The sequence below is a fragment of the Capricornis sumatraensis genome, chromosome 15 (genome assembly GCF_032405125.1).
Source record: "Capricornis sumatraensis isolate serow.1 chromosome 15, serow.2, whole genome shotgun sequence".
Lineage (NCBI taxonomy): Eukaryota > Metazoa > Chordata > Mammalia > Artiodactyla > Bovidae > Capricornis > Capricornis sumatraensis.
In genome coordinates, this window is record NC_091083.1 from 67,865,318 (window position 1) to 67,891,865 (window position 26,548).

General features: G+C 41.0%; 1 protein-coding gene across 2 annotated transcripts in view; it reads right to left on the reverse strand.

Moving 5' to 3' along the window:
* UQCC1 (ubiquinol-cytochrome c reductase complex assembly factor 1) overlaps positions 1-26,548 on the reverse strand; it is a 94,233-nt gene that overhangs the window by 33,849 nt on the left and 33,836 nt on the right. For both annotated transcript variants that reach the window (XM_068987298.1, XM_068987297.1), the window contains 2 exons: positions 21,889-21,946; positions 6,756-6,864 (listed from right to left, as the gene is read on the reverse strand). In XM_068987298.1, the coding sequence (XP_068843399.1) occupies positions 6,756-6,864; positions 21,889-21,946 (167 nt within the window). The remainder of the gene's footprint in view (positions 1-6,755; positions 6,865-21,888; positions 21,947-26,548) is intronic.

Genomic DNA, 26,548 nt, shown 5'->3' on the forward strand with positions numbered 1-26,548 from the left:
ACAACTCTAAGAATTCTAGCTTGGGGGACTGGATTGGTGGTGATGACATCAGAAGTGAGACAAGAAACACAAGAAGAACAGGCAGACTGCCAGGTTCCTCTCCATGGAATTCTCCAGGCCAGAATACTGGAGTGGGTAAGCCATTCCCTTCTCCAGGGGATCTTCCTGACCCAGGAATCCAACCAGGGTTTCCTGCGTTGCAGGCGGATTCTTTACCAGCCAAGCTACCACGGAAACCCAACTAACACACAGCATTAGCGACCCCTAAAAGAGAGGTATGGAAAATGGCTTTAGCTGTGCCTGATAAACATGGCTCTAAGCAGTTTTATAACCATGGTACAAAAGACAGTGAAGGCAAAAAAAAAAAAAAAAAAAAGTGATGGATTGGAGAGGTAAACAGTTCTGAAATGATGAGCTGAGTTGGGAGTACTTAGCATGAGGAGCACTTAAGAAGGTATTAGGGAAAGGCAGGACTCTGTCAGTGCACTGAGTTAGCCAGGCCTTTGAAAAATGGAATTTTCAAATGGAAAAATTCAAATTCAAAAAATTCAAAATTCAAATGGAATTTTCAAAAAATGGTCACTTTTCTTCTACAGAAATTTCAGGAGGTAAACTGAAGATAAAAGAGTAGATATCAAATTCACTGACTCATTTATTTAGTCAAGAAACACTTACTGAATGCCTACTAAAGACAAAGCTCCGTCGAGGCACTGCAGAAATACAAACAACTAGGAATTAGACCTCAGTAAACTCACCATTTATAATTTCAAATACAGAAAGGGTTATAACTTCTTTCACAGGCCCTCTCTGAAGTGGAGTGAATCCAGCATGTCACTCAGAAGGTCAGGTACCTGAGCCATTAGACAAGCATCCTGGGTGTATACACCCAGGTATCCGATCAGTTAGAGAACTACCTAAAGGCACGTCCCTGGTGGTCCAGCGGCTAAGACTCTGCACTCCCAAAACAGGGGTCTTGCTTTCAACCTCTGGTCAGGGAGCTAGATTCCACGTGTTGCAACCAAGACCCAGTGAGGCCAAATAAATGTTAAAAAACACACCTAAGGTACTCTTGCTACCTATTAAGGCCTAAGGATAAGAAACCTGTGTCGAGAAAGGAACTTATCCACTAGAGGTACATCTTCAGTTGGTCCCTGCTTAAACTCATGAGCTAATTCCAAAATAGAATTGCTCTGCCTTCTAAGAATTTAGCCTTCCCTCCCCTAATAACTAAGTATCCATTCCAACTGCTCAGGACATTTAGGAAACATTCAAAAGAACGATTGATACTGGAAAACAAACATGTATTCTTATTTCAAACGCTTTGAGCCCAGGGGACTGCTCTGTATTTACACTCAACCATTCATATTATTGGCCACAAAAAAACTATATCTTTAAAGTGGTCCTTGCCTTTTACACAATACCTTTGGCACTGAGCTTTAACTCTGACCTAGAGATGCAAAGTATAACAAACTTTTTTACCTCATGGTAAAATAGAGGAGTTTGAATGAAGATTTTTGTGGGGGGGAGGGAGGACATGGCAATGGAAATATAGAAGCCTGGAAGGAAATTTCCAGAGAAACTAAAGTATAAGTAATTCTATTACCTTCTATAGACTCAAAACCTTTGCTGGTTTAGAGACATAAAGTACTTTGTGTATAGTTTTTTTTTTTTTTTCCAATCAAATAATCCCACTTGAAGATTGAGAAAGCATAAACAAAGAAAAAGGAAAACTGAGAATGGAGATAACTTCTTATTTCTTTCTCTTCCCACATTTAAGACTAATGAGTAAATAAATATTCTCAGAATAAAAAGGATACCTCCCCACTCCACTTTTTCCAACATTTATAATGGGCTTTCAGAACCGTCTTCTTCCATCAGAAGAAGGCATACATTCAGCCAAGGAGCAATGAGTAGCACTTCGGAGAGTACAAAGAAGGATACATGTGATCCCACCCCCCAGGAATTCACCCAGAAGGTGGTCAATATACACGAATGACAGTGATGCAAAGCAGAAGCAGTTAAGAGCCAGAAGAAGGGTATGTTGTTGTTCAGTCGTGTCCGACTCTTTGTGACGCCATGGGCTGCAGCACTCGAAGCTTCCCTATCCTTCACCATCTCCCAGAGTCTGCTCAAACCCACGTCCATTGAGTTGGTGATGCCATCCAACCATCTTGTCCTCAGTCGCTCCCTTCTCTTCCTGCTCTCAACCTTTCCCAGCATCAGGGTCTTTTCCAATGAAGGGTACAGGTAAATTAAAAAGGTACTTACAGCTAAGGGAAACCATGATTGGCTTCCAATTTGAAGTGGAGGGATGTGGAGGAATTGAGGCTGGCGTGTTAGGGCAATCGAGTATCCTCATACCACGTGAGCAAAGACAAAACACAGGAAGAGCAAGATATTCAGCTTGGCTGCAGTGAAAAGTATGTGCGGCAACGACGGAATGTCATGTTCACTGCGTGCTTACTGTGTGCCAGGCACATGTGCTAGAGGTTTCTCATATTTAAGGCTCAAGAAGAGCTAGGGGAAATGAGTTTGGAAAGGTAGTCTGGAGTATGACCACAGAGGACCTTGCAAAGCAAAATGCTGGTTCTGAAAAGCAAAGTAGAATTTTACAAAGGAGTCCAGTTCAGCCCACAGCTCCTCTACCTCCTAGGCCCTCTACACCATCCCCCATCAAGCAGCTCTGCTAGAGCGAGGAGCAGGAGAGTGTGGTCACAGGAGGTTCATCCTAATCCCAGAAGGCTGCTAGCAAGAAATCACCTGAGGCAACGGTCCTTAGCAATGTTTCTTGTCCTCAGCAAGAAATGTTGCTGAGGCAACTGTCATGCCAGGGGCCACTGGTAGAGATAAATGTGCAACTAGTTAACTAAAGCCCATCCCCACCCCCTCCACCTTGTCTCCACAGTTTGGAAAGCTGAAACCTGCTCATTGTAAGCCACAAGGTGGAGATGTCTGGCAGGGCAGAACTGAGAGGAAGTCATTTAGCCAGCCTAAGGTTACCATTAACACTTTGAGCCACTGCCTTGAGCTAATTTTTATGTTTGTTTTTTAAGTTTGGTTGAAATGTCACAAATGGAAAAATTAAGTAAAGCGCCCCTGGTTAGCCACAAGACTGGACACACCTGGCTGCAAACCCAGCAAAAGAAACTTACTTCATTAGTAGGAGAGGCAGAAAGTGAAATTTACATCTGAAATCTGCCTGCACCAGGAGAAAGCGCTGAGGCCAAAGGCGCTGTCTGTTTTTACAGCTGTGTCAAGTCTTAGCTCTCTACTCTTACCAACACTCAGGAGTGAGGCAAGGGCCCAAGGAAAAATGGTCTCCAACCTCTTCAGCTGCAACTCAGCTCACAAAGGTTTTTAAGAACCAGTTAATGAAATAAAACAAGACCAGATGAGGTGATATAATGAACTTTATTTCCACAGCTAATTTATATGTTTAAATCCCAAATAATGTTTTTTTAAAAGTGAGAACTCTCTAAATTATTGATGTGATTTTTGTAACCTCAAATTTAACACTTGCTTTTTATATACCAGCTTCACTGATGATATATGAGGCTGCCTTATTTTTCACAATAGTTGGGCTCCTAAACAGCTGGTAAAAAGCAAATTTTTGGAAAGTGAAAATTTTCCCACCAAATGAGACTGGAACTCTAATTCAAAGGATTTCTTGACCCAGATTTCTAATGTGTCATTAATTCACATTCTCAATCTTCCTTATACCAGTCCACTCAAGTAATGTAATGGTTCTAAGAATTCTTTGGCAGAAGAAAAATCACCACTACATTGATCAGTCTTATAAATTCTACTTTTCATATGAGTTTTCTTAAAGATGCCAAATAACACAGAAATAGATTTGCAAATTACCACCTTCACATCATAGATTTTCAAAGCTTGGAAAAGAAACTTGGAAACCACGTAGCCACCTGCCCCGCCCCCCAAGTTTTTTTTTTTTTTAAACCAAGAAACTGAAGTAAGGGGAGGAGAAAAGATTTGCCAGCCAAGGTCAGAACCAGGCCAGACTGGCTCCCTCTGCCTGCTACTTTTCTCCAGCCACATGCCATTCTTGTCCAGCCTAATCTTCCCATTTCTTTAGGCCATACACACACCAAAGACTGAGGCCCCCTCTACACACACACAATCACACTCACAACTTAGAATTGGCTAATATATAATTGTCTTGCCTGTATAAAGGGTGTCTATTTATAGCATGACATTGGAAAGGGAGGAGCAAATCAGTTATAATGGAAATACAAAAATAGTAATTCCCCAACTCTTTCAAGTCTCCATTATGTTTCAATCATCATCTTTTATAGTCTTTGTAACTAAACTGGAGCTTGGCAATTCTCTCATGAAGACAAATTTAACAGTCTATACTTGGGGAGCATTATGGATCATCTAAAACCCTGCTATTCAAAGTGTGCTTGCTCCTTCCCCATCCTGCCCTACCAGTGCTACTGCCATCACCTTGAAGATTTCTAGAAAAGCAAAGAGACTCTCTGCCTCACCCCAAACCTACTGAATCAGAATCTGTATTTTAACAGGATCCCCAGGTAAACTACAGGTACATTAAAGTTTGAGAAATCCTGATCTAACATACTTCTCTCTAAGACAGCATAATATCTGGAACAATTCAGACAAAAAATGGTTGGATAAAATGGGGGGTGGAAAAAAAGGAAAGGCTAATTCCTGCAGGACTGCATAGACAGACAATTGAACCAAAGACTAACAAACCAAGTATGATCTATCTGACAAATAAGTTGGCTTTAAAACAATTTCAGAATAAATTTCAATTTATTAATTCATCCAACAAGTATTTATTCAACCACTGTTCACTGTGTAAACAAAAAACTGTGGATAAGATAGGTTTCCTGCCTTTATGAAGCATACAGTCAAGTAGAAGGGATATTATAAAGTAACATGGGAGAAGGTTCAAAGTGCTGAAAATTGTGATGGAGATAAATATACGTGTGTGTGCATGCGTGCTTAGCTGTTCAGTCGTGTCTGACTCTGTGACTCCTCTGTCCATGGGATTTTTCAGGCATTGCAGGTGGATTCTTAGCCTGCTAAGCCATCAGGGAAGCCCCATTTATATGTAGATCCAAAAAGAAATTCATTTGGGGGTAGAAGTTGGGTAGAGTAAAAGGTTCCTGTGGTCTAGGAGTCAGCAATCTATGGCTCATAAGGCTATTCAAGCTGGGGACAGCTATGGCCCACATGGTTCCAGTGGTTCAACTCCCAGAAGAGTTTAGTCAACAGTGATAAGAAAACAGACTAACTACTGTGTAACTGCATGGCAGTCGTCAGAGACTTTAGCTGGCTAGGGGGGTATCACTGGTCATCCTTAAAAGGGATGATTTGAGACCACCAGCACTACGGTATGTCCACTGTGTACTGCCACAGAGTTGGCTAGTAAGTACTTGAAGGAATGTGGAACACTCAGCAGGATGAATAGCTTAAAGGCTGTTGATCCCACTCTGGGCAGCTAACAGCAGTAAGGCATGACAGTGAGAAAAATGAAGCAAACAGTACCTTACAAAGACAGGGGGATAAGGACTCCCCTGGATGATGATGACGACAGCAGTGGAAACTGTGAAATATACTATCATCTTTTTAGAACGAGTAGAAATGCTGATGGTCTGTTTTCCCAGATATAGTGTCAATGAAGCTCTCTAAAGGTGAACCCATGTCTCCTGTGCTTTCTGTATACCCAATTCCTTCAAAGACAAGAGAATCTGAAAATACCCTCAATCCAAATTCTCCAAAGGAAACCATCATTTCCATCATTCAGTCTCAAAGACTACAATTTTACACATAGATTTAGCACATGATACCACTAGACAATAACATAGGAAGTGTGTGAAAATAATTACAGTAGATAAAAATGAAAAAAGGGAGATCTCCCACTTAAATCCCATGCAGCATGCAAAGATCTCCAAGACACATTGTTCAGTTTAAAAAAAAGAAAGTTGCAAGTAAGTGCACAGAGAATGATACCATATATAATAAAATACATACACACAAAACCACAGAACTCTCCTCTGTAATGAAAGAAACCAGGTCACCCCATTGCATGACCCTGTCTGATGGTCTGGCTTTAGATACTCCCAAGTTGTGAGGCAATGACATGGGAAAAACCATAGGAACTACGATCTATTAAAACATGGTGTAGATACACAAAATACATAATATACACAAAGGAAGAGATTGGTACTTATATAATCTATTGTATTCTAATGTTTTGGTTCTGGCTTTCTATTGTCATCATATTCTATGTTATACATACATAGGTTCTCCTTTCTCAGGTTATTAAATATACTAATGGACCTTGGTACATACCTTGCCAAAGTATTCTAGGTTGTCAGCGATCAAGGAGCTTGTTTTTAAGTTCCTGAGGACAGTGCTGGCCCCCAGTCAGGATCTTTCTATCCAAACTAATTGTGAACTGAACAATGAACTGGTATCACAGGTACAGTATCCTAAAACTGGATTATCATTTGATTTCATCTATTCACCAAATCCATCCCTCCTATCACCATGATTTGCTTTTTAATAATCCCATCTCTGAACACAGGATGTCCTCACACTGACAAACCATGATAACGTGTGCAAACACAGAAAGCATCCGGAGCTTGTCAGAAGCCACAGAGGCAAAAGTGAGTAGAGTTGAATTACCACTTGACATCAGAACTTCAACTCAAGTCAGGCAGTCGCTCAATGGAGTTTTCCAAGACAAGAACCTGATAGTAGTCACTTACCCCCATGATTCTGCCACGCTGCTCAACATCCTCCCACATAAAATGAACTATGATACGACACATGTATTTCCCACTCCGGCCTTCCTGCTTCATTCGGACTAGACACATCCTGATGGGAAGAAGACATAAAGAGTCACTGGCTGCTGGCATTTTTCATATCACATGTTTCCACTGAAGATCAGTTCATCTGAGAAATTTTACTCAAGGGCCCAGAATCAAAATAATTAGAAGTGATTTTTTAAAAAAACTTTTATTGAGCGATAACATGGATACTGAAAAGTATAGGTATCTTAAGTATACAGCTTGATGAATCTTTACATATATACCCATGCAAGTACCACTCATGAAGACATAGATTATTATAGCACCTTGGATGACTCCCTCATACATGAAAAGGACCACTTTTAGCTGTTTAAAGGTAAGTCTTAATCCTTCATTCTACTGATGAAAACAGGAGTTCTAAATAAGGAAAGTGATTTTCCCAATACCATAGAGCAGTCTATAAAGGTGGGGATAGTATTTTGCTGTCCAATATGAAGGCCACTAGCTACACATGGCTATTGAGCACTTTAAACAGGCTAGTTCAAACTGAGATGTGGTATAAGTTTAAGATTTCAATGATTTAGTTCAAGAAAAAAGAATATAAATATCTCAAATTTTTTATATTGCTTACATGTTGAAATATCAGGTATACTGAGTTAAAGAAAACCCATTATTAAAATTAGTTTCATTTTTTTCTTTTCACTTTTTAAAATGGAGCTACTAGAAACTTTTGAGTATGTGACTTGTATTATATTTCTGTTGGAGAGTACTTGTCTAGAAGATAGATCACAGAAAGTATTATGATTTCATCTGTATAATTATCAAACTGTTTCCCCATCTGAATGTACATTCCATTGATGGCAAACACAAAGTCTCAGTTGGTTTTTTTTTTTTAATCACTGTATATCTAAGGCTTAAGTATAGTATGCACACAATATATATTTGCTGAATAAATAAATGAATAAAACTTTTCAGGGCCAAGTTTAGGGCTCTTTCCCCTATACCACATTGCCTCTCATCAGTCCAGAATGTTCTCTGCTTAATACCTTACATAAGAATAGAAGAAAGAAAGCATCAGTAGCTCAGTCATGTCCAACTCTTTCTGACCCCATGAACTGTGGCCCACCAGGCTCCTCTGTCCATGGAATTATTTAGGCAAGAACACTGCAGTGGGTTGCTATGCCCCTCTCCAATGGATCTTCCTGACCCAGGAATCGAACTTGGGTCTCCCACATTGCAGGCAGATTCTTTACTGTCTGAGACACCAGGAAAGCCCCAAGAATGTAAGAATTATGTTTTATTAATTAATAAATGTAATATTATATTTAATCATATATAAGAATATAAGCAGGGTCATTAACTTTCCAAGCTAGTTCCTAATCTCACTCTTATGACCATATATAGTTCTATTATCTCTTGTTAAACATAACTAAGCAGCTACAATAAGACTACTTACCTAAAAGACAATTTCTATTTCAATTATGGAGTATTTGATCTAAACTGACAATCCTATCTCCATACACAATTAATGCCCATTTAAACCTACTAGCAATAGTATGGATAAGGCAATGGCACCCCACTCCAGTACTTTTGCCTGGAAAATCCCATGGATGGAGAAGCCTGGTAGGCTGCAGTCCATGGGGTCGCTAGAGTCAGACATGACTGAGTGACTTCACTTTCACTTTTCACTTTCATGCATTGGAGAAGGAAATGACAACCCACTCCAGTGTTCTTGCCTGGAGAATCCCAGGGACGGGGAAACCTGGTGGGCTGCCATCTATGGGGTTGCACAACACGACTGAAGCGACTTAGCAGCAGCAGCAGCAGCAGCAGCAGCAGCACCAATAGTATGGTCCAATGGAATGATTCCATCCTGGCCTGCCTCAACATCTCCATGAATGACTAAGATGGAGAAGAGAAAACAAACTTATCAGATTTGTAGATTGCAAGAAGTGGGGCAGGAAGACTAATATGTCAGATGACCTTAGCACGAACCAAAAGTACTTAATAGACTCTTTCAATGGGTTGACTCTAATAGGGATAAATCTAAGATCCTGCAGTTGGGCCTAAAAAAACAGCTGTAGAGGTACAGGATAGGTGTGTCACTCCTATCTGGGTATGAGAAAGCCTTACAGGCTTATGATGACAGTATACATTCAAGGGAAGTCAAGAGGATAAGGTTGCCCACTGCAATTAATGTGATTTTTAGATACAGTAATGCAAATATAATATCTTCATGTACAAAGTGAGATTTTTGTTCTGTTCAGCAGAGGTCAGACTCCACTTGGAATATGTCCACAGTTTTGAACATTATATTTTAAGAGACACAAGGAAGCAAAGGAAGATCAGAAGATATTTCACCTGGAGAAAAACAGGACAGTTGCCTTAAATATTACAGAAAAGTGATTAGACTGTCCAAAAGGTAGAATCAGAACCCATGGGTAGGTCACAGAAGGAGAAAGAATTACTCAACACTGAATGCTGGAAGTAAAAACTTTCTAACAGGAGAGTTTCTGAAGATTCAAATAACAGAACGGATGACCTCAAAAAGTAGAGAATTCACAACTTGGCTATCTATCTGACAGAAGGCTGACTACATGATCTTTAAAGTCCGTTGCGACCTTGGGATTTGCTGATGCTGTGATTCTAAATTTATAACCTCAGTACCCTGTTAAGCGCATAAAAAGTAACATTTTGTGACAACAGAAACAGGTCACGGAAAAAGATGTGGCCACTTTATATGATATAGAGTATATTCCAAGGCAGAAACAAACCAGGGAAAGTTCAACAGTCCTTTTTTCATAAGATTTTTCTTAAAGTTAACCAAATCTCTCATGTCAGCCTCTCCACCTGAAAAGACGCTATGCGTTTTGATGCTTAAGTGTTGTCAGAGGCCAATTCATCAACAGCAATAGTGAGGTAATGGAATTCATTTATATGAAAATTCTGTAGTTTGTTAATACACCTGCCCTCTGAGGTTTAAAAGGCACAGATTTTCTCAGATCATAAACTTACTAACTGTATCAACACGGAGTGAAGTGGTTTTTGTTCCAGAGCAGTTTGTTCTATAGCCTTTACAGATAACAGTCAAATTGTTATCTGGGTTGAAAAAGTAAAGCAAATTAAAGATGCTTTCAAGATGCTGGTTGACATTTAATTCACTCAGTGAACATAAACTGAGTTTCTACTGTGTGGAGATTAAAGTGATGGTTAACAAGAGCCCAGCTTCCAAGGATCAAGAGCTCTGAGAAAGAACTTAGTAAGTGTCATAAAAGGAACACAAGGCTGTGAGAGGATTACTTTTGGCTAAGCGGGGTCAGAGAAAACATCATGGAAAATGAAACACTGTATATTCGCTGCAGCATTGTTTACAATAGCCAAGACATGAAAGCAACCTAAATGTCCATTGACAAAGGAATGGTTAAAGAAGATGTGGTGTATAAATACATATATATATATATATATATATATATATGAATATTACTCAACCATTAAAAAGAGTGAAATAATGCCATTTGTACCAACAGGGATGGACCTAGAGACTGTCATACTAACTGAAGTCAGTTAGACAGAGGAAGAGAAACACTGTATGGCATTCCTTATATGTAGAATCTAAAAAGATGATACAAATGAACTTACACAACAGAAAGAGACTCACAGACTTAGAGAAGGAACTTATGGTTGCTGGGGGGAGAGATGGAGAGAAGGGATAGTTAGGGAGTATGGGATGGACATGTACACATTGCTATATTTAAAATGGATAACCAACAAGGACCTACTGTATAGTACATGGAACTCTGCTCAATGTTATGTGGCAGCCTGAATGGGAGGGGAGGCTGGGGGGGGGGGATGGATACATGTATAGGCATGGCTGAGTCCCTTTGCTGTTCACCTGAAACTATCACAACATTGTTAATCAGCTATATCCCAATACAAAATAAAAAGTTAAAAAAAAAAAAGAAAATGAAACTCTGCACCTGGGGCTTGGAAAGGTGAGCTGAAGTTGGACAGGTAAAAGATTAATAAGATCATTTCTAGCAGGTAGAACATTATGAGCAAAATCAGGGCCGTGGGAAGCTCAGCACTTGTAAGGAAACAATACCTAAATTTTGTGGAGGGACAAGTATAGGAAACAGAAAAATATGCCAGAAAGGTCATGAAGGGCTTTGAAATGTCCGGCTAAACAGTCTGGGCTTTACCAAGTAGACAAAGGAGAGCCACTGAGTGTTTTTCAGGAAGAAGGGGCATAGTAAGATTAGCACCTTGGCTTTAAGAACAGATGAGTCTCTCAAAAGTTAACCCTTTCTTCCCAGCTGGAAACCCTTTCTTTCCAAGCCTGGAAAATGACAAGAATGTTTACTTCAGGAGAACTATGGTATTCACAACAGCCTGATGTAGAAATTTCAGCCAAATGTATACCTGCCTTTTGAGAGAAATACAACAGCAAAGTTTGCTGCCACTTCCACCTAATTTTGCTGGTAACTAAGAGTTTAAAAAATATAGATTCAAGCACGGTAAATGGAAGAAGGGCAAATTCCAATTACTCCTAAAACACTGAACCTAATTAGTTCAGTAGACAATTGAGGACAATTTGAAAACACTATCAAATATAAAGTTCTACAGTAAATTTCAGCACATATAGTCACAAGAATAAAACAAGCAGTCTTCTCATCAACAGGAAATGTGCTGAAAATAACCATGAGTTCTACTGGGAAAATAAGATTCTAATCCACAGGGCTGTCCATTCATCTACCATCACCAAATTCAGCTAACTAAAGGTGCAACTGATTTTTGCCCCAAATTTGTGAATCAAATTCTCTAGACAGTTTAGAACAGAAAAGTTGTCTTGTTATGAAGAACTCTTGTGTTTGTCCTCTTCAAGGAAAAAGCACAGTTGAAGGCTGGGGCCCACAACTTAGACAAGTCAGCTGCCTGGAATGTCCAGACCAAGATGAAGGTCAATTCTTAGGACACTTAACCTTGAAGCTTACACATTCAGTCTACTCCTTTCTTTGTTTAGTAACTGTTTTGAATAGATAATACACGCACATGTTAAAAACAAACAAACATAAGTTCCATCCCAACCTACATCTCCTAACCACCAAGTTCCTTTCCAACTAAGGCAACCAAAGTTAGCATCTTCTTAAGAAACCTTCCAGCTGTAATCTATACACACACAAGCTTATATGTATATGTACTCTTTTTACATAAATAGTAGCTTCCCTTTTCTCTCCATTTTCCATAGTGATAGCATTCTATACATACTTTTCTTATATTGAAAAAACAATCTGTTACAGAAGGATAGAGGTGAAGATATCTCAACTCCAGCTCTATGTTTCATCCATAGACACTACAGTTATCCCAGTGAAACTCATTAGGATAATAGTGCTGTGGTCATTTACTCAGCAATTATTACGCTAACATCTGATCTAGGCTGAATTCAGTTTATCTGGCAACTTTTTCCTATTCTAATATGACTAAGAAATAGGAAGAAAGCAAAAAAAAAAAATCCTTTAACGGCAAAAATGGACAAATGGTATAATTAAGAGAGCTAACATCAGCATATGCCACGCACTGTGCTAAGTGATTCAGATACATTATTTCATTTAATCCTTGTAACAACTGTAATAAGAGACTGGTATTCTTCTGTCCCCACTTAATAGCTGAGGAAACTGAGTCTTAGAGAAAAGTAACTTGCCCAGAGTTACAAAACTAATTGTCAAAACTAAGATCTGAACCCTGATTATCTGATCCCAGAGTTACACTGTTTTTCTGCCACTTTAATGATTAGAACAAACCTTCCAGAATCCACCTCTGTTTTTCATTTACTCCTCACAAGGGCAATAATTTAAGTTTCAAAACTAGCATCATATTAGAAATAAAACACCAGAAGGGGAAAGACTGGCTGCTGCTGCTGCTGCTAAGTCACTTCAGTTGTGTCCGACTCTGTGCGACCCCATAGACAGCAGCCCACCAGGCTCCCCCGTCCCTGGGATTCTCCAGGCAGGAACACTGGAGTGGGTTGCCATTTACTTCTCCAATGCATGAAAGTGAAAAGTGAAAGTGAAGTCGCTCAGTTGTGTCTGACTCTAGCGACCCCATGGACTGCAGCCTACCAGGCTCCTCCATCCATGGGATTTTCCAGGCAAGAGTACTGGAGTGGGGTGCCATTGTCTTCTCCGCTAACCCAAGGCAAACATACCTACAACGCAAACAGGAACTCCTGGCAGCCTAAAAGAACCTAAAAATGTATTTAGAACAAACACAACAGCAGTTCAACAAGGAAGGTATAGCTACCCAGTGCAAGTTAAAAGACAGCCTAGCAAAATACAGTTATCAGGACCTCCTGAATGATTAAAGAGGTTAAAGTTTGTCGGAAGGTAAGAAGAAAATAAGTAAAATAAGTTCAAAATGGTAAACAAGAACAAAAAAAGATTTGATGGTCATGGTACCCACTACCAAACAAAGCCAACACACGTCATAGGCTCTGCCTATACAACAGTAATGTTCGAGTCATTAAGTCAACTATTCCACAATTGAGAATAGTAGGTTTAAATAAAAGATCAGGACAGCTTTACTTCAATTTATATCATGGATGCATTCCTTACAATAAAGCTTAAATGTTGAGAGGTCAAATTACATTTTGCTACTGATTAAATGTCATAATTTCAGAGCTGTTCTGGACGGGGAGGGGAGACTTCAACGCTAAAACATAGTAAAAATTGCCCTTAAGAATGCAATAGACACTTTAAAAAGTGACAGTATTTCGCTCAAATCTAAAACTGCCCCCCAAAATAGTCTTTTTAAAAAATTCTTTTTTTAAAAAAAAACTTTTTAAAAAGAAACAATCTCGTAATCTTTATATTCCTGTGTTAAATAATTTAATCATTCATTCAACAAGTATTTACAAAGTACCTAACTCTGAGTAAAGACTTAATCTATGCATAAACTACTCTCTGTTTAGGAGCGATTCCAGTTGCCCCCTCCCAAGTTTGATGATGTTCTTAAACCCACAATTTATTATTGAGGTTTTAAGCTTCACAGTACTATCCTTGTCTCTCAGTGATTCCAGTGCCTCATAAATAATACTGATCTCTTTTACACATAAGGAAAGCAAATAATCCAGCTAGCAAAATAAAGGAAAAAAAAAAGTGTTCAAACCCTAGTCTGATGGTTCTCTAATATCTCTAAAAGATGGGTTGTTGTTGTTGGTTCACTAAGTCAAAAAGACGGGGTGGTGGGGTGGACCTCACTCACTAGTGAGTCTCAAAATATAAAGAGCTAAGATGTAAATTTTGCCTTATGGCAAACAGTAATGATGATTATTACCATTTATTAAGTCCTCTGAGACTCATCACTGTAAGATACCTTTGCATTCACTGTCTCACAATGTACCTAGTATAACTGGCCATCTACCTAGTATAACTGTCCCCATCTCCCAGGAAAGAAAACTGACACTCTGAGGAGGTGAAACTTCAGGTTGCTCAGTGGAGGAGAGGGGAGCTGGAGTGAGGCCTGAGCTCTCTGTTGCTCCCTCCAGCCACAGTGCCTCCCAGGGCAGAGTCAGTGCTAACTGGTCCCGCAGCCTGGGACAGCACAGCTCCAAGGGCCCCCTCCTGCTAGATCAGACCCAGAGGAAGACAACAGCACTGCCTGGAGAGTTCAGAGGAAGGAGGGTTTCCTCGCCACACTTTCCTCCTCTGCCTAATCTGGGAGGGAAGAATTCTTGTTATTCCTGACGCTGACCTCCTGCCATGTCCTGGCAGCTCTAGCATCCTGTCTTGCTTGCTCTGTTTGGGCCTCCTGACAATGCCAGTTGTGTTTTGGCCTTGTTTCTCCCTCATGGTAGTTTATAAGCTGCTCAAAGAGGATCTGATTTTGAATTCAATGAAGATTAGTGGGCACTTGGGCGGGTTTGTCACTCTGGCTGCTAGGAAGGAATCCCAAAGGGACCTTCACGTAGCCTGTCTCCCCGACTCCGCCACCAGTCGAGGCCAAGAAAACAGGGCTTACATGGCCACACTCAAGCCTCCGCAGTGCGCTAATGAATGAGTTTATTTATTAGCGAGCTGGCATGCTGGCCCTTTCCTGGGGCTGTATGCATGGCTATCTCCACCTGGTTTCCTAAATTCCCTCCCCACCAAGCCTGCCCTTTATGTGGGGAGCATGAGGGCCAGACGACAGTCTGTGGGCAGACAGACAAGTGGGGCGAGGCATTTCCTGAAGCCATCTCACCTGACAGAGAACCTCCTCTAAGAGCTACACCTGGCCTGCGGCCTGCCTGTCAGATCCACTGTAAAGAACAAGCTCCTGGGTAGCAGGTACCAATGTGCGGAGATTATGCAATGTTGGTAAAATGATGCTGCCTAGGCCTTTCCTTTGGGCACAAAGCTACATGTGTGGGTGTTTGAACAGAGTGACTTTGGCTGGGGGAGGCAGAGAGAGGATGTGCACATGGCCAGGGCTCACCATATATAGCAGGTCTGGAGCTGCTGGAATCCAGCATGAGCTCGAAAGCCCTACAGCTACATCAAAACTGCTGTGGTGGTTTTAAAGAGCCCTCTTGCAAAGGCCAGGAGTGCCTGCCAGGGCAGTTCTCTGGCTGGACTGAGACTGGAACTAGTCTGTTTTCCAACCCGTTCCACCTCCACACTTTACTTCTTTCACTTCTTTCCCAGAGGCTTCTTCCTTTAGGCTTATAAAAATTTTCCAGTATTCCCCCATCTTAAAATAAAAAACAAATAACAAAATGCTTCCCCTCTTCTTCCTGCTTTCTCCCTCTAGTGACCATCCTCTCATCTTTCTTTCTCACTTGGAACATCTTACAATTAATTCTTCCTCTCCTAATAATTTCTCAAGACTCCATGTCCTTTAGGTCTAGACCCCAGAAGGCTCCTTGACTATCCCAGGCTGCCCCACTGCCCCAAGCTTCCATAAGATCGGTATGTCTATCAACAAACAGATCCTATCAAACACAGCACCTGGCACCGTATACGATTCCCAGGTTTACTTGTTGCCTCTCTCAGGACACAGATAGTGAGTGCTAAGAAACACAATTTCAGAGAGTTGGTGGTCAGTGCTGTGCAGCTCAAATTCAGGACAAGAGACTCCCATCCCATGACTACCAAAAGGGGACACGCAGACAGGAAGCATAGTGTTAGCACAAAGAGCAATTCACACAGTCAGTTTTGGATTTGAGTCTCAAATCTTCCATTAATGATAAAGAAGCCTATGACAAATCCTTTAAAATGGCCAAAATATCTCCCCATTTGTAAAAAGAGGAAGCTGGACTAGATCTGTGGTTTATAAACTGTGCTCTGAGTTTCTATGGACCTACATAAGAGTCCCCTACCGCTGGCCATGTGGCGAACACCTGAAGTGAGCACACCATTCGCACTTCTTCAACTCGGAGCAGCGGTCCTTTTATTTATTCATACACTGTGGATGAGCATAAAACCTCATCTGTGAAAAGGGCTCTCCTGGTAAGATGATTGAAAACAATGAGGCCCTTCTGCCTGTAATGGCTTTTCATTCACTCTTTGACTTGCTAACTTCCACTCCTCATTCAGGTTGTCAGTTTAAATGCCATCTCTTCAACAAAGCCCTCCCTGAGTGACCCACCCACCTCCAACTAAATTCTGGATCCCTCTTCTTCCACAGAGCCCTATCACCGACTCCCACAGCATCCATCCCAGTTCTATTTTATTAATGATTTGTTTAACGTGTCTCTCCCACACCCTTAGCCCCATGAGGGCAGGGAATAAATCTGCTGCATATAGTAGGTTCAATTAGAAAATAAATGCTGTAATTTTATGGATTTATATTTAAGAATAAGCAGGTACTGGGACTGCCCTGGTGGTCCAGTGGTTAAGACTGTGCTTCCAATGCAGGGAGTATAATAGGTACAAGCCTTGGCTAAGGAACCATCGCACATGTCATGCAGCCAAGAAAACAAATAAAATTAAAATAAATAATAAAAGCACAGTCTTAAAAAAAGAATAAGCAAATACCTATATCAGTTATAAATAGTATTAGTCAAGTCACTCAGTCGTGTCCAACTCTGCGACCCTGGAATTCTCTAGGCCAGAATACTAGAGTGGGTAGCCTTTCCCTTCTCCAGGGGATCTTCCCAGCCCAAGGATCGAACCCAGGTTTCCTGCACTGCAGGCAGATTCTTTACCAGCTGAGCCACAAGGGAAGCCAAAGAATACTGGAGTGGGTAGGCTATCCCTTCTCCAGCAGATTTTCCCAACCCAGGAATTGAACCCGGGGCCTCCTGCACTGAAGGTGGATTCTTTACCAACTGAGCTATTGGGGAAGCCCCTATAAATAGTATTAATTAATATTAAATATTACTAGTACTAATTAGTCATAATTATTTAATTAGCTACTTTGATAGTTTCAGTTACCAGTGAGGAAAGGAACTTAACACTCTGAGTTAGACCCATATTTGAATTTCCTCTCTACCATGTACTAATTAGTTCTGTGGGTAAGCTCTCTGACTTTTCTGTCTCTGAGCCCTCATATGTAATAGGAATAAAGTAGCTATAAAAATGTGTGAGACAATATATGTAAATAAATTTTAAAACAATACTGTTAAGGACCTAATAGTTACTGTATCTATGATATACCTGACTTTGATAATTTTAAAAAATACAGTCTGTATTTTCCTCTCCACCCCACCTCCATTCTAGGCATATTCTAATTTTATTTGTTCCACTTCTTTTTTTTTGGCTTGCAGGATCTTAGTTCCCTGACCAGGGATTGAACTGGGGGACCCTGCAGTGGAAGGCTGGAGTCCTAACCATTGAACCATCAGCGAATTCCCCATTTCCTTTTCTAAAATAAATTTCTGTATCTATGGAGTACTGGTAGGGTTTCATGACAAATTTTAAAATCAGGGTCTCTACAAATCTATTAATACTTTGAACACTAAGATGAATCCCATCTATATACATCTCACCACCCAGGGAAACTTAAGTAGGAGCAGAGCTTTGTCTCTCTCATATGACCAAGAGGCAGTGGCCAGGACCCTTCCAATTGCCACAGGAGCCAAGAGAGATTTCGGGCCACAGATTATTTAATCAACATCCATCAATGTGAACTTAAGTAAGATATGGGACTGAGGGAAAAAAGTATCTCATTTTTCCAAAAGAATAATAAAACTAATTCTTGCTCTCAATAAATGCACCAGCCACAAAGAAGATAGATAGTATTATGATAAAATTTTAAAATGCCATGTGATAAGTGCTATAATAGAGGTGTCCAAAAGACTTAAGGGAACTCAGAAGAGGAACTAACTCTGCCTTTGAAGGGAAGGGAAGGCTTCAAAGAAGAGATGATATCTGTTGGCTATTGAATGAAAAACTGGAGTTTGTCAGGTGGAGAGGAAGGAGAAGGGCTTTCTAGGCAGAAGAAAGGTTTGTGCAGAAGACTTGATATTTCTATCATACATAAACATTTCTACTTATTTTTTCTTGCAGGGGAGGGAGTATGGTGGTAGTGATACCTAGAATGGCACCAGATGAGTGTGGTAAAGGTAGCGTATTTGGTGGACTATGAATGCCATGCTAGGAAACACACTGCATCCCAAGAACAACAGAAAATACTAAGGAGGGTGTGTGTGTGTGTGTGAGACTCCAATCTGTATTGAGAAGATCTATGGCACAGGAAGATGAAAGTTGAAGTCCAAATACCTGTTGCTTGTAATTCAGTGAAATCAATTAGCGGGTGATATCTTACATTTCTGTTTTAAATGAATTCAAATGAAACAGAAAATATCAGATTATTTCATGCTGTAAGGATAAGTTTTATAAAATTTTTGCATCATATATCTGTTTGTTCTGGACTACAAGGTAAAATACATTTGTTACTATGGGTCATGGTCAAAAGAGGTTGAGGTGAGTGCCTGGTGCCTGACCAGATAAAGGGAATGAGGGAAAAGGTGGCCTTCCAGGTTTCTGGCGTGGGCACCTGAATGGATCTCAACACCACTGCCCCAGACAGGGAACAGAGAAGGAAGCCTGTTTTTATCAAATCCATGTGGAGATGCTAGAAAGCACCCCCAGCAACCTCTGCCAGCATTTTTTCAGCAGCTGTAGTGAATACTAACCTTGTTCAGCAGAGACAAAGGACACATAGTCACCACAGCTGCATGTTACAAGAAAACACAACTGATAAGGGCTGTCTGGGAACTGAAGGGTTCCCAGTCCTAAATCCCAATACACACAAAAATTGGGGACCTAGAGAAAGCAGAATGGATAAGGGGGACATCAACACCTCCTCCAGGGAACTAACAGGATATCGGAAATCCTATCCCTATTCTGAGGGCCAACAGGGCATCATCACCCTCGGGAACTTAAGCAAGAGTATTCTAGTGTTTGTGGGGGCTTTTTCGGAAGTGGGGAATTCTTTCTATTTTTATGACTGCTTTCTAAGCCTCCCCACTTCTCCCTCATAGTACCACTCACAGGAGGTATTTGATTCCTACCCATCCCCAGCAAGTCCACTGAGCCTGGTAACATTGGACTTGGTGACCCCTTAGTTAACCTCCTAGAGTTTCAAGCTAATAGAACAGGACTAGAAGAACACAGCTTTCCCACAGTCCTTGGGTGAATCCCTTACTTCCTCTAAGAACCCTAATCCTTAGAAGAAAGTTTCCTAATTCTTCTTGGGTCATAACACACTGGATCCTAAACTACTCTTCTGGTGACCCTTTTCCACTACATTCCTAGATGCTACAGACAACGTGGCTGCCCTCAAATGTGCCATGTTCTTGTACATGTTCTATGTCTTGCCCCTAATACTCCCACACCTTAAGAGTGCCTTCCTTTCTCTGACAGAAATGCTACTCACCCTTCAAGGTGCATCTCATATGTCACCTCTGCTGCTGCTGCTAAGTCGCTTCAGTCGTGTCTGACTCTGTGTGACCCTATAGACGGCAGCCCACCAGGCTCCCCCATCCCTGGGATTCTCCAGGCAAGAATACTAGAGTGGGTTGCCATTTCCTTCTCTAATACATGAAAGTGAAAAGTCAAAGTGAAGTTGCTCAGTCATGTCTGACTCTTAGCGACCCCATGGACTGCAGCCTACCAGGCTCCTCCATCCATGGGATTTTCCAGGCAAGAGTACTGGAGTGGGGTGCCATTGCCTTCTCCGATGTCACCTCTACCACACAGCAACTCTTTACCCAATACTCCCCTCATCCACCAAATGTGGACTCAGTCACACCTTCGTGTCCTTTCACAGTACCTGTGTGTGCCTTGGACATAGCACTTCTTTCATCGTCATCCATTACAGGCAATTGTACTGGGCTGCTTTCCACTCAACTAAGTTTCTTGAAGGTGCATACCATGTCACATCCTTCTCTCCAGTGCCTGCCAGTCCTTAACACAGAGTTTGCTGATTCAAACTGAAAAGCTACTGATTGATCTCAACAAAGCTGCGGATCATGAGAACCAAGGACGAAGGATGGAAGAGAGACGAAATGTAGACAAGCCTCCCTCCCTCTACTTACCTGGTGATGGTACTCCCCACACCTCTGAGAAATTAAATCAATCTCAGCAAGGGGGACTCAGCAGGCACATTTGGAAATCATGGCTAACTTGAAAGAACTACAAGTAGTTACAAGGTTGCCCCAGCTGCTATTAGTCAGGTACTGACCTTGGGATGTGGTCACAAGGATTATATTTTTTATTTTGCCATCCACTCCCTCTAACATGCTGATACCTCTGGCTATTGGGCAAGAAAGAGTCTTTCATACTGGCTTTGAATATTATCTTTGAGCTCCTCTGGGAACAGCCTAGCCTCCTCTCAACCCTCCCACCTTTGCAGTGGGTAATTCCCCAGGGCCACCTCTGCAGTGCCCTCCTCTTGAAAAAGTTGTTTTCCTCTCAGTACATCCAGCTTCCCCCCCCAAACTTCTCCTAACCTTCACCATTCAGACTGAAGGTAGTCTGCCTTCGCAGCTACCTGACTAAGATACGGCACATTTCAAAAGCCAGGTAAGGGTTTTGAGAGTTGCTGCCTCCTCTGTGATCCCACAGGCACTACTTACTCAGATTTATTACAGAACTTGGCCATTCCGATTTATAACCAACTATTACGCATGTCTTATCTCCCTGACTAGACTGGGAGCTTCCTGACATAGCTTATTGACTGCCCAGGACACAGTGTACACTCAATAAACTACTGGTTTAGGAAAAAACAACATAAACTGCCACCTTAGACCCCTGAGCCAATCTCACTGACTATGCGAGTTCAGAAGAAATATTTCAGAGGTGATCAAAACCAAAAAATCTTTATATAGCAGTCAGTCCTGTGATGCAAAGCTCAGCCTCAAACAAGGGTCCTTTTGACAAGGCAACCATTCCCCACGTTCCTCAGATGCTCACTATGGTCAAAGTAGTAAACTTAGTTCTCCAGAATTTACTTTCCCAAGATCTGGCAGTTCAATAAATACATTCCCCAGCCCCCACTTCCAACGCCTCTCCTATATCCTTCTGACCTTTAATACTGTGTAACGTTAGATGAAAAACTGATTTTTTTTGGCTACGTAATTTGCAGCTGAAGAAAAAATATACTGTTTAAGGTGTTAAATATTTTTACATGCAACAAACCTGGCATGAATCTAACTTGTATGCACATTTTAGAGGTACAGGCGTAAATGTCAGTGCTATAATTTGTTATAGGTTTCTGATGACCAGCAATGAAAATGACCACGGATGCTCACAATTCAAACCACTTTTACGTAAATGTGAACTTTCCTAAAACAGCCAAGGGAAAGAACTTTCCACCCAAGCCCATAGGGTCTCTTAGAGATACTGATAGCATTGTTCACTGGATTAGGTGTTCTTTGAGAAACTCCTACAAATATTAGTTTCTTTCTGGGACTATGCTTTGACCTTTAATAAAAAATGTGCCATAAGACACCAGCTATTAAAATGAAAGGAACAGTTTTTAATGCCTGAACAACTGCCATTTCATATAATCAGCTCTACTGAAGGCTATACCTTAACAAGTCTGCAGTGTTAAAAAAAAAAAAATATATATATATATATATATGGTGACTTCACTTAAATTTCTCACTTACCAGACATGAAGCAGAGTTATAAGAAACCATGAATTGAATGTATCAGGCATCTGACACCCTAGAAAATAATAATGAAGTATAAATATGTGAGGGTTTAGAAGAGGAATATGGACTCTATTTGAAATATTGGTAGGGATTTGTTCAATCAAAATATACGGCAGTCACAGCACTCTCTGAGAGAAGGCCAATGGAACCACAAGGTAAGCCTATGGGTTGAAAGAACATTAAATGTAGTCAGACAACTAAGCCTCTAGTTCCAGCCCCATCACCACCCTGCTGCGTGACCTTTGGAAAATCACTTCTCTGGGCCTCAGTTTTCTCACTTTGTATCGTGCAGCCTGGACAATCTGTAATTCCTTCTAACTTCCATATGAGTCAATGTTATTTTCCCTTCCTGGTCTCAGTTCTTTTGGAAAGCTAGGCAGACACCACTTGCCTACCCCCACTTAAGTATAGGCTTTTTTTTTTTTTTTAACATATTCTTTAAAAAATGTGTTAATTTATTTGGCTTCCTTGCATCACAGGTGCGGCACATGGGATCTCCCTTGCATCATTCAGTATCTTTCATGGTGGCGCGCAGACTCTCTAGCTGTGTGAGGGCTCAATAGCTGCAGTACGTGGGCTTAGTTAAGCTCCTCGGCATGTGGGATCTTCATTCCCTGACCAGGGTTCAAACCCACATCCCCTGAACTGCAAGGTGGATTCTTAACCACTGGACTACTAGGGAAGTCCCATGTAGAAGGTTTTTTTTTTTTTTTTTTACTTGAGCTCTGCCAAGAAATTAAGTTCTTCTTGTATCCCTTTCCTGTTTTATTTCTTTAAGGTAACCCAATGTGCTACAAACATGAGTACGCTAAATGATGCAACCAAAATAAATGACTGGGAGAAAGAAGGAGAGCTCTAGGGAACTGCAGTTGAATAGAAAGCAGATGATATCTAACAAAACGCCGTTCACCACCCCCAGGAATGATAAACCAGGCAGGACTTCTCCTTGGTTTAAGATACCAAAAATCAGGTCAGTGCTTAGATATCCAAGCCTCTCAATTCTCAGATCCTTAAGAAATGCCTCTGGCTTGGTGAAGGGCCCCCCAGTGAGTATGTCCTCCTTATTACATAATGGGGAGAAATGGTGGAACAAGAAGATAAAAAGAGAATCAGTGGGAATCTGATTCTGTCCCTTGGATTAATGACTCAAGAAACAAGTAGCATCTTCTGCCCTTCAGCAAACAATGAAGTATACTATGAACTAAATGATCACAAACAGGGGCCACTAAGATAGAAAACACAGAGCAGGACCCCTGCTCTGTTAGTGAGGCACACTAACAACGTCAAGAATAATGAAGAGCTAGAATTCATTCTGGGCTTACTATGTATGTGCCAGACTCAATGAAAGGTACACGCATTAGCTCAATGAACCCTTCCAACATTCCTATGAGGTAGGTATTGATATTATCCCTATTTGACAGGTGAGAAAACTGATGGAGAGATCGTGACAACTGCCCAAGGTCACACAGCCGTGAAATCAGACATCTGGGATCAAATTTATATCTGCTTGATTCCATATACTATGGCCTAATCGCTAACGGCCTAATATTAGGATCAGAAACTAACATTCACTAACGGTTCAAACTTCCTGCCAAGCCCACTGTTGGTCATGTCAGTATATTATCTCACTTAATCCTCACTTCAACCCTGAAGGAAGGCATTAGAAGCCTCGTTCTAGAGATGAGGAAACGGGCTCCAAAGAGCTAAGGAACTTGTGGGCAGCCACAATATTAACAAGCTAGTGGCTAGGATAGCGTTTAAGTCCAGGTCTGTCACAAACTGACACCAAAATACTCTGGTGAGCTTACTGGGAGGTGCCCAGCAGCTGTCAAGTGGACTTCCTCTTGGAGCCCGGCAGGAGGGAGGTGAAGGCTGGCCTGGCCAGTCATTCAGCTATTAAGACACATGCCATCTGAGAGTGGGCCAACCATCCTCCACCTAGAACAAGAATAGCCATGAGAAACTCTCGAGCCCGGATCTGAAGTTGGGTCTTTTTTGGATGCTAGAACAAAACATTAAAAAGAAAAGTTTTCTTGGAAGTCTGTCTTTCAATCTGGAAAATGAAATTTGGCTGCTTCTAAAGGACAATCTGTTCAATTGCTACCTCTACATCAAAGCTTCTCAGCAGCCTCCAGGAGCCTTTCCAATTTTCTCAAAGAGGGAATCAGTTCTTGAGCTGGAAAGCGCAGACAGACAGACAGGCCAGCAACTGGACTTGGGTCACAATTTTCCCTCTGGGGGACAGCTCAGAGCTGAGGATGGGAAAAGAGCTGGCATATGACTGACTCCCTGTACCCACTGGGGTCAGAACAGAAAAGCACGGGCTAAAGCCCTGAAAAACAAGACCACTGAAAGTTTGTGAGCAACTCAACAAACAGCAGATTCTTTAGCTTTATGAAATGTCTTTAAGCACTTCAAAGTTAAAACCTGCTATAGGTCTTCCCATGATCACAAGGTCTTCCCATAATCACACTTAGCTCCAGTATACATTCAGTGCACTATTATGTGAGGCTAGATACTTTTTTCCTCAACGTCAGTTGAGAAAATTAAATTAATTCATTATTGTTATGAGGCAGCAGTACTAACATAGTTGCATGTTTAATGAAGACACTGGGGTCAGACATCCTGATTCAAAACCTTAACTCTACTTCTTTCTTGCTATGTGACTCTGGGCAAAGTTACCTGTCAGTACCTGTTTTCTTCTCTATAAAAATGGGAGAATAAGAGAACCTACCTTAGAGGGTTTTTGTGAAGAATAAATGAGATAAGGCCTATAGAATATTTAACAAAGTGGTTAATGTTTAATAGGTACTCAATAAACATTCACTTTTGTGAACATTTTTTGAATTCTGTGAATTCACCAGAGTTCCCTGGTGGCTCAGTTGGTAAGGAATCTACCTGCACTGAGGGAAACCTAGGTTCAATCCCTGAGTAGGGAAGATCACCAGAGGAGGGCATGGCAACCCACTCTAGTATTCTTGCCTGGAGAATCCCCATGGACAGAGGAGCCTGATGGGCTACAGTCCATGGGGTCGCAAAGAGTCAGACACAACTGAGCAACTAAGCACAGCACACATTCACTATTGTTTTTTAGTGAATTGTTTAAACAGTAGTGTTTAAACTATCTTTGAAAAAACTCATTAAGATTTCATCTATTGATGATGAACCTCAATCTTTTTTTCTTCAAGTTTAAAAAAAAAAGACATCGCAAACTTTTACAAAATTGATATATTTGATAGCTGAGTATTAGCAGCAGAAAGAGATAAAGGTAGAACCTCAATTTTATTAACTCAAAATTGACTCATTAAGGAATCTCCTCTCCAAGGTACAGGGCTCTTAGGGCTATAAACAAAGCAGTTTGCAGACAACAGTGTGGTTTTAAACACAAGCTTTACTGACTGACTGACCACCTCTGCCCCAAAAGAGCTCTTTATAATGGAACTGATCTCCAAAACTCCAGTTAGCAAACACTGCCTGCTCACAGAGGGTACACTCATTCATGCCACAGTGACATCATCAGAACATCTTGGAAACAACAGTGGACTATTAAGGTATCTCCCCAGTCAGAATCCTCAGCATCTAGGCCTCTAGATCAACACCTCTGAACACTTTGGCTCTGACATGACAGAGTATTTGTAGCTTTGGCATTTTATGAGGACTTGTCCGAGAGGCTGACAGGCATACATTTACTGAGTAAAGAACTCAACCTTCATGACATACAACTGGCCTCACTTTTGTTGGAAGAGTGAAAATGACACCTACCACTACCTAAGGCTCTAAAAGTAAAGTAAAGTAAAGACTCTACAAGTAAAGCCCTAAAATACCAAAAATCCAAGGGAGCAATATCCACTTTACAGATGTAATCCTGGGAAGCAACACAGACACACACACACACAGACACACACACACAGACAAGACACACACACACACATTCTCTTCTTTTACCACACACACACACACGTTCTCTTTTACCACACACACACACACACACACACACACACACACGTTCTCTTCTTTTACCACACACACACGCGCGCACACACACACACGTTCTCTTCTTTTACCACACACACACACGCGTGCACACACACACACGTTCTCTTCTTTTACCACACACACACACACACACACGTTCTCTTCTTTTACCACACACACACACACACACACACACACACATTCTCTTCTTTTACCCCAAACTTGTCTGGCCTACTCTTTAGAATCCAAAATGCAAGAAAGTCAATCTCATTACTTTATAAATACTCTTTGTCTGCCTCTAAGTGGTACTCTTCAGATTTTCTCCCTTTGTACTCACTGGCCACAATTTGGAACCACTTTGGTCTGATTCTGAAATTTAACCACAAATGTCAAAAATGGACTACAACGGAGCATAATACAAATGAACATAAGTCTAAAAGGTAATTCTCAAAGTGAGTCTCAGAAAACCTGAAGTAACAGTGCTATCACTGAAAAATGTACTGCCTCCCCAGAAAACTAATTCGAAGGGTAAAGTTAGGGTGTACACATTTTAATAATATATAAACAGCAGCTCACAAAATTAATAGAACACATCATGGAGGTAGTTCTCAATTAAAAATTATAAAATACAAAGAATTAT